Here is a 12108-nt window from a genome sequence, read left to right on the forward strand (position 1 = left end):
TTATGTAAATGCGAGGAGGAGACCCAACACAGCACCAGCATGACGTTCGCCGAGGCATCGTGTTTCGAGGCTTGGGGTCTGGCAAAATGGTGGCTCAGGCGGCGGCTTCAGGGAGATCAGGGCAAGGGATTGGAATGGGACGAGGAAGACCGTGGAGTCTGGCTGGATGGGATGGGATGGAAGATTGCCCGCGCCTCGCCTTCAATTACAAACACATAAATTCTCATTTCCATTTGACACATGACATCCCATAAAACTTGTTAAAAAGTACGGCCACAAAGGCCCAACCTCTCGTTTTGGGTCTGGCCTGCAACGGAGCTGAGATTGAGAATGGTATTGAGTATGGGATCGGATTGATTGGATTGCCGAGGGACACACACAGAAAACACTGCATCCAAAATGGTAAATTCTGCCTCACAATCTCAACGACCCCTTGGCCATAAAAAGACGAGGGTTCCCGCTTTATTTTCTTTACGGACGCCGAATGATATCAGATTTCTTTTCATTTCAGGGCCTTTCATTTCGGTTCGTTTCGTTTGGTTTCGATTTGGCTGTGACTGTGACTCTGAATGTGAATGTGGATTTCGGTGCGGAGATGAAGTAAAATGGCGGAGTGGCATTAAGCGCGGCCTTTTATGGAGTCCGCCCAAAGCTGCGTACAAAGCGGGACTCATTATATAAATCTCATTGATCCGCCATTAAAAGATACACTTTAAATGCATAGCCGCGGGGAGTGCAACAAAGACGAACTTCGGCTCTTAATGGGCCGGCCCGCCAGGTCTGCAGCACTTACGTTTCTAGGAAAGTGTTCGAAAGGGATTGGAGCGACAATGAAAACGGTATAAGAAATGCCCCAAAGACAAAATCACTATCCAAACGCTTTGGCCATGGCGAACAAAGTATCTAAGCGAATAATCTACCCCCAAAAAGGGGAAATCCACTTTGTGACAGACATTCGCATAAGCTTCCCAAACATTTGATGCCATAAAAACGAAATTGACATTTTCGCAAAGTCCGCTGCAGGCAATAAATTTGCTTCTTTCTGGCATTTGCGTTTATTTCTACTCATTTCTCTGGCATTTGCAGACAAAAGGAGCGGCCGTCGACATTGTAAGAAGCCCTGGGATATGGCGTATGCATTGTCGCGGGAAGAGGGTCACTTTGGAGCTGGCTTTTACGAGTTCACGTAGCCGGGCATCCGAGTCCGACGATTTGGATTTACGAGGACGCTTAGATTTCGCGGGGCAATGGAGCACAAACCGTTACTGCCGCACGTGTAGGTCCGCTGGCAATTGTGGCAAGCGTTTTTCGATTGCCATCCTGCGGAGATCCAAAGGATTTTGAAGCACCGAAACCCGAAACCGATCTGCGACCGCCGGGGAACACATGTTGCACACCGCTGGGCTCGCAAGCCGCACTGATTTGCATCCTGGCCCGGTGAAACCGAACCGCGCCCACGCAACACCTTCGACCTTGAGGCCACCGCACAGCTCAGCACGCTGCACAAAGGACTCAACTCTTTTCATAGCCTCCAAATGGGTTTAGAAACCGGATCGTTATGACTGGGCATTTGCTGCAAGGACACCGCCGCATATCCTTTCATTGCGCAATGTTACGCTCGATCGCCGAGGCCGCATTTGGGCCAAGGCCGCCGTTTGCTGTTAATGGTAATGCTAGATCGTAAAGATTTGCCGGGTTTCGAATGGAAATGAAGGGGTGCAGATGTAAGGGGGCCCTTGAGTGTTTATAAGAACATTTCGAAAGTCATTTTATCGCTTCATTTATGCCAGCTAATTGTTATTTCAGACTTTTTATTCTGACGAGCTGATATGATTGCTTGTGGTGCTGGTACTTTAATCCGTGCAAAACAACGAACATGTATAAGTGAAGCCCTTGAAGTCCTTATGAGGCGAATGTGATTTTTTTTCTTCTTAGCTCACAGCTTTGAAAACTCTAACTTTTTAATTGACGAACGGTAGTTCCTGTAAGTCATATAAAATCCTGTCTTAAAATGTATTGTGTTAGTTTTTTATTTAAAGTGTATCGTTTATTAATTAAAATGAAATGATGGGAATTCATTTTTTATTAATAGATACAGTTTACAAAATAAAAAATTCTTTTGGCTTTAAAAAACAATTTTGATTGGTTTTATATATATGCAAACATGATATCATTCAAAATCCGTGTATTCATAAGAGATTTTCAGACACTTGAATTCTACATAAGCATTATGTTACAATATTTTTTTAAATCTCAAATTGAATTTATTAACTGCAACATTTCCATTTTTGTTTATTTCTTTACTTTATGAATACAATTTACATGCTTAATGGAGTTTAATACAAGTCTAAAATAAGTTCAAAAATTAAAACAGCAAAGTATTTATATTATTACTTATATTAATATGTTTTCGTTTTTCGATACAGTATTCTATATTTTTTTTACCTTTTTCGGTTTTTTTTTTAATGATAACGATACTCTCCATCGGTAAAATAAATGTTTTTTGATTTTTAAAATTGGTACTTTTAAGTTAAGCCAAAAATGCATTATCTCAAAATTGGGTAGATTACGTTTGTGTGTATGTGTGCATGGCTTCAACTCGGGCGGCCATCATGGATTTAGGCTCCGCCCCTTTGTATACAGAATTTGAGCCATCTTATACTACGCTTCCTGACTCTTATACTCTAGGTGGCGCTACTAAGAAAAAACATATTCACCACGAGGTGAGCGTTTTATATTGCCCTAAAATGGGTTTGTGACTTCACTAAAAGCTCACATATCGTTGCATGAACTTTTGATGCCTCCGAAAAGTATGCAATATTAATTTTTCTGCCCATGGTCATAGCAGTGTTGAATAAAGGCATTTTGTATAGTTACCAATATTTGAATTTGCGCGCCTTAAAATTATACGATAAGGGTAAATGTTTGTTATATAAAAAAGCGTTATTAATGTTTTATTGTAAATATAAGTCATCAGATGATGATTCACCTGAAAACTATATGAATTGCTTATATTAAATTGGAAAATGGAAATTGCGGTATATATACAAATTTTATATTAAAATCGTAGCAAATTAATTTTTCAGAAACAGCGCGTTTGTCTTCAATGATACCAAAATAGCCATCTGTGCAATTTTTACAGAAAATGTGTTATAATATAAAATTTATATACAGAAAAAAATTAGGTACAGTTGGTGACAAAGCGTTATTTAGCTTTTTCTAAATTTTAGATAATACTTTGTTTTTCTCCTGCTAATAATAAGTGCCATGAGTTCAAACTCGCACCGATCTGGCAGCGCCGTGGTATCTGCACGCCATTACTTCCTCGGCAAGCCCCGCCCACTGTCGCAGCGAAGCAGTATAAAAACGTATCTGTATCCGCATGAGCTGCAACAATGTGTGCGGCCATTAGAGACACAGATACCCACACAGAGGGCACTCGCAGCGATAAGGTGGTGGAATCGCTGGCAATGGTTGATGGATAGATAAGGAACACAATGCCGAGGGGTGGGACGTGGGGGTGGAGAGCGTGGCTCCATTTTGCGGAATTGGATTAAGCGGCGGCGGTTCTTAAGTGCCGCCATTCCGTTCCCTCAATGTGTGCCTGGGCTTTTATGGCCGTACGTGATCTTGCAGAGCGAAGGCCCCGCGAAGCCGTGGGAACTTCCCAGATGCCATCAACGGCGAATAGCCACCGGAAATCTGTTTCATCCCTACCCAGCTCCCTCAACGAATTATAGCTATTGCCGAGGGATTACTGCAAATAGTGTCACGCACCGCCAGATAGTGGAGTCGAATTAAAAAGAACATAAACCTCGGCTATGATAACATTGTCGTTCTTAATGGGGCCTTTAGTGCTTTGAGATGCAAGGAAATACAACGAGAATCTTTTCTTAATTTCTTCCTTTGAATGTCAATCACATTCATCAAAATGCAATGTTGAACTTGAATTAAATGTAAGAAATGCATTTAGACCCATAGATTGTCTATATAAATTTCTAAACAAAACCTAACTTTATAAAATAGTAAACAAAATATGATTTAAATTAGTGTTATACTTTAAGCTCATATTATTCTTTTTGGCACTTTAGGTAGTTTTAAGAAGAATATTTTTTATGTAGAAGAGTATTCCAGTGGGAAACAATTTTTTAACATCCAAGTACTGAAACGGATTCTGCTAGATGCATTTCTTATTTGTAGTGCAACGAATTTCCATGTAACCTTTAAAACTTTAATTTATTAGATGGATTTCTTTAAAAAATTTTTATATATAACATTTTGAAGCTTATTGTATTTTAAATACAATAAAATTTTTTTTATTTTTTTCACGGAGTGAACTCTTAAGTACATTACCATCGATTCAAGAACAGAATTGGTTAAAATGCAGTGGTTCTACAATTGCCTTCGAAAATATGACTTTGTATTCATCCGAAAGGGTGGATGGATATTTAATAGATATTTAGAAAACTTTTGAAGCCATCGAAAACCTTTTTAAATAACCGGTATAACCAAATTTAGAGTACTTGCGAAACGAAACATTAGTAGGCTATAGGTAAACGCTTATAATAACGAAGATAATTTTGCAATTTCCCACAAGTGGAACATGTTCTAGTAATGCCAAGTTTATTCTTCGAGCTTTATTGTTTCAACTGATCCTTTTGGATGTTTGTGGTACTGAAACATTTTAAAGGCCGAGGTTCTGACAAAGTATAAGATTTAGTTCTTGCTTCCGAAACCCCTGTACTCACCCAGAACGCCTCGCACTTTCCTTAGTATACTATCATTTGTTACAATCACTTTATAAGATCACCGAAAAAGTCACTTGCCGTCGGCCACGGCAATTCGGGAACACGATTAATATTACAATTGACTATAAGGGGCAATAATTGATAATGGCGGGATATTTGCCACCGGTCTGCCTAATGTGTCTCCGATTTGATGATGGTTATAATTTAAAGCACACAGTCAATGGGTCTGGCGCGTAATGTTTATGAAAATTGCACATTAAATCTTTGTTTTGTGGCCCAATAGTCTGTCGATTACAGTGCTATAGTTCCCGCTGTCGTTGTAAATGCTCGTTGTTATGGTTGTTGTTGGTTTATTATTTTAACACTTTCGAGAAAGAGCGCGCCGGCGGTGGCCGAGTGTTAGAGCCAGTTCTTGGTTTTGGCTTTGGTTTTGGTTTTGGAGTCCGAGGTGCGGAGCGTCATCGACTGAACTGAATGGTGTGCGAGTTCTCCGCTGTCTGTGAATCGCTGTTAGTTTCCAGGAATCGCAATCGCATGGCCCACTCACACTCGCACTCACACTGCGACCCAGCTACACTCGGATATACGACGCCGACGCCAAGAGTCACCCAGAGCGATGCCAATAAGGCTATGGGCGATACCTATACCATAGAGCCACGGCTATAGGAAAATCGGCAGGAACAGCAACGGCGAGCGTGACGAACGCGGTGCGGAGTCCAAGAAAACGTCGACTTCGGCTTCGGCTCTTGGGACCATAAATAGTAGATAAACAAATAAATAAGGTGGCGTGGGGACTGAATAGATATATGACGGGCATATATCTTTTTTCGAACCGCACCCGCACCCTCAAAGGCACACGCACACCCCACCACAATATTCCTCGATATTCTTCGATTTCGGCTCTCGGTCCTATTGGGGTTGCAGCTCCTTTCCGTTCCAGATACATAAATTCGCCGGCGACAGGAATCAACCACCGACCGTTGACGCCCCCGCCTCAGATATCCGTACTCGTACTCGTATCTGTATCTGTATCTGCGCAGTACGCCCTGCAAAGCGAAACAGTACCAGTCACTTAGCCATGGATACAAATACAGATACGGATACACTCCGTGCCACGTCGAAAATCAATCACCATCGCCACCGACGGATGCATTTTATCGTGCGCAGACTCCGTTTTATGAAGCCCAACTCTTCGGGGTGGACGCCCACATGTCGCACTGCTTATATATTTACTTTCCCAGCACTTAGGGACGGAATATAGGGGCATTAACTCGCAAAAGCTGTCCAGATGAAAGGACGACCTGCCGAATTAGGTTTGACCCCCAATGAAATCGAAAGCCCTTCATCTAAAACGAATAATTATAAAATCCCTTGACTGAGTCATTCCAATGACTTTGAGTTGCTTCAATATCTACTTTCTTACAACAATAAGCAATGAATTGATATTTTTGTTTTTAATATTTTTTAATTTCTAAGAAGTATCCGATTAAAAGTTAAGACCCACAGTTGTTAAATTATGCCATTTTATATTATTATTTAAGTGTTCTATAAATGTATTTCCTCATAACATTTCCTCATATGATATCATAATTTATAGGTTCGGAAATGGCTTCAAAATGGTAGCAAGGGTATAATGAGCAAGGGTATAATGAGTTGCTACGATGTTTATGAAACTGTGGAAATGTTTGTCAACCGAAAATGGAAAGTAAGTTCTGTAATAAAAGCCGACTCCTGACCAGCAAATGACCGGATTGCACAGCCTTGTGGGCGATCTAACTGCACATGGATGTGTGCTAATAGGCAAGCCCACAAAGGCAAGGGACCAGAACTCACACAGTTTGTGTCCCCAGCAGACCTTTCTTCGGCCGACGAACAGGGGGTGGGGATGAGGTGTGGGATGGTTAGGGGCACCGGACGCAGCGCCAGCGACACGGTCCACAGAACCAGGTGTTTGCCTGCGAAATGTGTTGCAAGCTTTGTGTTTCGCGGACTGCGGACACTTCCTTAACCGGTGCCAAGACACACCGCTAAGTGGCTGCACAAACAACGCGTGCTGGAGTCGTACGACTAGTCCGAATTGTTTGGGTTCCCTCCCCCAGCACAGCCATGTGAGATACTACGCAAACGAAGGAGGGCAGGTGCGCTAAAATCTCATAATTGTTGTAACGCTTCCCAGTTTACCTTAAGGTAAAGTAATATATGACGATTTTAACTTCCTCAGATGGGCATACGCTACAATTTATTGTTTCCTCTTTTTCATTTCAAGATATTTGAACTTAAACATTTTTGTATTCCTTTTAAATTCTCTTTACATATTAGATAGATATTTGTTTATATTACATTGACATTACAATGTTGAAAAACATATTTTTTCAACCATCAGTAGATTTGCAGAAAGGCGGTTGCTTACCTTTTACCTTGTTTAGACAGTTAAACCTCTCTGATACTATTAGGATTTATATAACTTTTTAACATATTTTCTTCTTAATGTTGAAAATATATCTAGATCTTTTTATTATAATATAAAAGAGATTACAATATCTTATAGATCTAAATCTATACCATTTTGCATATGTTATATCTAACTGATAGAACTAGTTTCTTATTGTAAGTTTGGTAAAACTGCAATGCGATCTGACTGGAGAAGTTGCCCTAATATCGACCTAGCCCAATCAGTCACGCACTTCCTTCGCACCCACACTCCTTGCTGGACGACTTCGAGCCAAATATTTTGACGGTTTGTCAAAGAAGTGACAAGACAAACCCGCACCGGAACCGATAACGCGGTGCCCCAGAATTTGACTGCCTGAATAGTTTGTGTTTCGTGCTCGGTCTCAGCTCGGCTTCGATTCTTCTTAAGTGCCGACCGTGTTAAAGGGGAAATCACACATTTGGGCCGATTTGCATTTGCTTGCGATTCCAGAGACCCGAGAGACCACAGCCCGGAGATTTACGATACCCAAATGATCTGGCACCGAAAAAAGGGCTACATTCCGGCCAAACTATCTAGGCAGTTTTCAGTATCCATCTGAGGTCGATGTGCGAGGTTGACTCCTCAGGTTTGAGCTACTGTTTTGAACTCTCTGTAAGGCTGATTCCCCCGGCCTTAAAACGGAATTAAAGATGGCCATTGCCGCGAAATAACCGCTGCCTTGGCACCGGACGTCTTGATACTTATCGCGAGAAAATGGAAAATTCGATGTCGCCATTAACATTTACTGCTACTTTGGGAAAACTCGATTACACCACCACCGCGCACATTGCACTGCCATTGCACAGCCGCCATTTTATGAGACGCGCCTGGGCACTTATGGCATCATCAGGACCTCGAGGGGATGTTCCGGGGCAGGACGGCAGGATAACTGGGGGCTGGAGAGCTGGCAGCCCTCGTAAAACGGATTTTGCGCTTAGTCAGGATGCGTGCAGCAGTTTTATGGACCGCTCCGGCACTCGGGAAAATGTATACAGTTTTCCATTTACAACCTTCGCGCTCCACTGCGCCTGCAGCCTCCGTCGCTTGCCATAAAATATCGAAATGTTCGCAGCCATAAAAGTTTATGAGTGCAGGCACCCAAATTGGCACTGCCCAAGCTCCGGGATCCAGGACACGGGGTGGAAACTTGTCAGAACTTGACATTCGGCCAGCTGGCAAGGCAAAACTCTCCGGAAATGGATAAGTATGTGGCGTTCTCGGTGGTCACCCTGTTCTGGCTGCTGGTCGCCGTCATTGGATTCATGGTATCCTACAGATACGAGGAGCGCGGCATCATCCGCTGCTGTTTGATCCTCACGGCCGTCTGCTGCTACCTGGCCTGGCTGGTCACCTTTCTGATGCAACTGAATCCCTTGGTCGGACCGCGGGCCAACCAGAAGACCATCTACGGCATCATGAGCTACTGGCCCAACTCCTTTGTCCACGACCAAAAGGACCCATAACACTGCTGCAGATTGTATATTTTTAGTGTGTGTGAAATAAAAAAGTGGGACCTTACAGACCCGCAAAAAAATAATTTGAAATTATTAGATATTTTCCATATAGATTCTTCATATGTAACACATATTTTTCAAATGGCCAAATAAGCTTTTTTTGTTTAGTAGTCGCTGGAAAATATATAAATTTAAAATGATATGAAATTGTTCCTTGACAAAAACGAAATAATATTTTGCACATCTTCCGAAAATCTTTATATTTATTATACTTTAAAGAAATATATTGTACAAAACGTTTTTAAAAAAATAGCCAGTCATTGTCTCAGATCTCTGGATCCAAACAGCCTTGCAGATCCTCTACAAAATCGAGGACCTTCTCGAAGTTAGGACGCTTCTGCAGGCACTCCCCAATTAAGTCAATGGAGCTAGAAACACCTAGGGATTGGGCAACACTCACGCCGTATGTCAAGGTCTCCTTGGGGTTCTTTTTGAGGAGATATGCGCTCTCAATCTTATCAGGGTGATAGGAGTGTATGATGGCGCACAGGGCTCGACCACTTGTCCAGGAAGCACTGAACTCGTACATGGGAAGACCGTAGGGCTTGACTTTTTGTTGGCACCAGCGGAGCAAACTGAGTCGCCGATCGCCAAAGGTTTTTCCCAAGTACTTCGGCACCCCAGTGAGAGTGGAAACTGTGGACCCGACTGTTCCTAGACCGAATCCGGAATATTCATTCACCACAGATTGAACCTGATGTCTTGACGAAGCCCGGATCAAACATATATCAGATATAGAAGGATTTACCAGAGAAAAGGGCTTGTATATCTTGTCCCACAACGACTGGGATAGCTGCGGTATATTGACAGGATTCCTTGACAAACGACGAGCTGTACTTTTGAAAGAGCTTGAACTTGGCCTTTGCACCTTGGTGGGCGGATCTCTCAAACAGGTGCGTTTCCACATCTCTCGAATCGAAAGCAGGTTGTTATAAACCGATTCCAAGAGCCGGCTCCATTTTAAGCTGCAATCAGGGAATTTAAAGCGACTGTAACTGGATAATGATTTCACGGACTTTTTGATGACGTTTAGGGTACGTTTTCTCTTTTTCCGTAACCGCCGCATTGTAATAACTTCCGAATCCCTCTCTGTTGGTAGCCCACAATATAGCTTACTTTTCCCAAAGCGAAGTTTACCTATGTCCTTTTTGATCACGGATATCGAAGACTTGGCTTCTACCAAAGTTACCTTTTCCTGACTTAGTCGGTTCTTTAACTTCTTAAGAGTTTTCTGCTGCGATTGGTTTAGCTTTAATGCGTTCTTAATGGGCCTTGTCCCTCGGCTGGAAACTTTACACTTCCTTTTGTTAAGTTGAACATTCCAGATCCGAAGACTTCCGCCTGTAGGTTCACTTTTGGGAAATTGCTCTTGCGATTCCCTGAGTTTTTTATTCTGTTCGGCTAGGATCCTTAACTTGAACTCAGCTTGCGATAGACATTCCTCGAGTGCCTTCACGCGATTCTGCTCCTCGGCGAGCTTCTTTTCGGCAGCCTGCTGATCATTACGTGCCTGAAGGACCAGAGTCCGCTCTTTCGAGATCATCAACCTGTGACCTATTGTTTCCAGCTCCCATCTTTTCTCCGCACGAAACAGCCTTAGACGCAGTTCATTCAACTCATCCGTCGCACTCTCATTTAAGGGACTTTCCGTATTTATGTGGACTGCTTCCCTATAAGAAGACTGCGATGGGGAGGACTTCCTTGGGGATTCTCTAATAACAGTCTCCAACTCAGAAAGGACACTATTGACGCGAAGCTGAAAGGCGGATTGATTCGCCTCGCTAAGCCTTCCTTCAGTCTGGAATAGCGGCAGGATCGAAGCAAGTCTTTTTATGTTTCGCGTACCTGGGAATAAATTTGCATAGAGAAAAATGTCATTTCTGGCAGGAACTCACATTGTGCCAAGACTACGGCACTTGCGGCCTTGTCCTGATCGCAAAACTGATCACTTTCCACGAATCTCTCCCGCATGGACCTCGTCAACAAAATTATCCTCCCCATACACTTCCTTATCTTTCGGACTCCATTTCCACTCCCATCCCCAGTTTTTTCACTTAATTGCGCCACATTGTGATCCTTTAAATCGTAGAGCATGGCTCTTATTTGGTTAATATGTTCTTTCAACAGAGAACCCATCGCCAGTGATAATTAACAAAATAAATGGTGGGATATATCCAAATAAAAAACTGTGGTATTTTTTTTTTATAAAATTATGACATGTTTAAATATAGCTACTGAGAATTTAGAAAAGATTATATGAAATCATGTTATAATCGTGACCTGAAATTTGATTTTATTTAAAATTTGAATTCAGTTAACTAATTCTAAATTCGGTGTTGGATACCTCTATGAGTTTGAAATTTAATTCATTAATATTCTGCTTTTATATATTTATTTTAAAAGCTCACATTTTTAACCCATTTTCTTGCTCAATTATTTCGAAGTTATTATGGGTTTTAAAATAATAACACAAAAATGCACTTCTATGTTCCATAACTTGAGTAATTGAATCCCAATGAATTTGTTGTTGCTCCCTATTATTCTACTTTTATATATTTCATTTTTAGGAGGGTCAACATTTTTACCTATTTCAATACTCGATTTTTACAGATTGGGATCACAAATCCCGATTTTCTTGTGGGATACCTCTATGAATTTGTTTTTGAGTTCTCTCTAATATACATTTAAATATTTCATATTTTGGAGGGTCAAAATTTTAACCCATTTTCATGTTTGGTTTTTGCACTTATTTCAATGGCTTTGCAAATGGGAAACCAAAACTCCACTTCTAGTTTCCATAACTTGAGTAATTGGATCCCTATTTTCAAGTGGGATACCTCTATGCATTTGTGGCCGAATTTTCTATTAATCTACATGTAAACATTTTATTTTTAGAGTGGTCAAAATTTTATCCCATTTTCATGTTCGATTTTTTCATTTATTCCAATGGCTTTGCGAATGTTTACCCAAAAGTGCACTTCTAGGTCCCATAACTTGCGCAATTCAATCCCGATTTTCTTGTGGGATACCTCTATGAATTTGTGTTTGAATTCTCTATTTGTATACATTTAAATATTAAATATTTAGAATGGTCAAAATTTTAACCCATTTTCATGTTCGATTTTTCATTTATTTCAATGGCTTTTGGAATGGAATCCCTAAACTCCACTTCTAGTTTCCATAACTTGAGTAATTGGATCCCGATTTTCAAGTGGGATACCTGTATGAATTTGTGGACGAATTTTCTATTAATCTACATTTAAACATTTTATTTTTGCCAGGGTCAAAATTTTAACCCATTTTCATGTTCGATTTTTTCATTTATTCCAATGGCTTTGGGAATGGCATCCCAAAACTGCACTTCTAGGTTCTA

General features: G+C 41.3%; 2 protein-coding genes across 3 annotated transcripts; one reads left to right on the top strand and one right to left on the bottom strand.

Moving 5' to 3' along the window:
- Nucleotides 1–8347: 8347 nt before the first annotated feature.
- On the top strand, nt 8348–8758 carry LOC108023721 (V-type proton ATPase subunit e 2). Its single transcript, XM_017093358.3, has one exon. The coding sequence runs from the start codon at nt 8418–8420 to the stop codon at nt 8682–8684; it is 267 nt and encodes an 88-aa protein (XP_016948847.1). The 5' UTR covers nt 8348–8417; the 3' UTR covers nt 8685–8758.
- Nucleotides 8759–8907: 149 nt separating this feature from the next.
- On the bottom strand, nt 8908–10981 carry LOC108023515 (cytospin-A). 2 transcript variants are annotated; one of them, XM_050888806.1, is made up of 3 exons: nt 10631–10981; nt 9752–10580; nt 8908–9700 (listed from the first exon to the last, which is right to left on the bottom strand). In XM_050888806.1, exons 1-3 carry the CDS (start codon nt 10869–10871, stop codon nt 9001–9003), a joined length of 1770 nt encoding a protein of 589 aa, XP_050744763.1. In that variant the 5' UTR covers nt 10872–10981; the 3' UTR covers nt 8908–9000. The 2 variants fall into 2 exon arrangements, with proteins under 2 accessions (XP_050744763.1, XP_016948553.1); XM_017093064.3 differs by having other exon boundaries at nt 8908–10580.
- Nucleotides 10982–12108: the final 1127 nt, after the last annotated feature.

This window comes from Drosophila biarmipes, chromosome 3R (assembly GCF_025231255.1).
Source record: "Drosophila biarmipes strain raj3 chromosome 3R, RU_DBia_V1.1, whole genome shotgun sequence".
NCBI lineage: Eukaryota > Metazoa > Arthropoda > Insecta > Diptera > Drosophilidae > Drosophila > Drosophila biarmipes.

What these genes read in the sequence shown, in the direction of transcription:
- LOC108023515 (XM_017093064.3), bottom strand. Translation starts at nt 10,871, where the DNA reads ATGGGTTCTCTGTTGAAAGAACATATTAACCAAATAAGAGCCATGCTC. An exon ending in TGCCGTAGTCTTGGCACAAT is followed by an intron (nt 10,581 to 10,630) that starts GTGAGTTCCTGC and finishes ATTTATTCCCAG; the next exon opens with GTACGCGAAACATAAAAAGA.
- LOC108023721 (XM_017093358.3), top strand. Translation starts at nt 8,418, where the DNA reads ATGGATAAGTATGTGGCGTTCTCGGTGGTCACCCTGTTCTGGCTGCTG.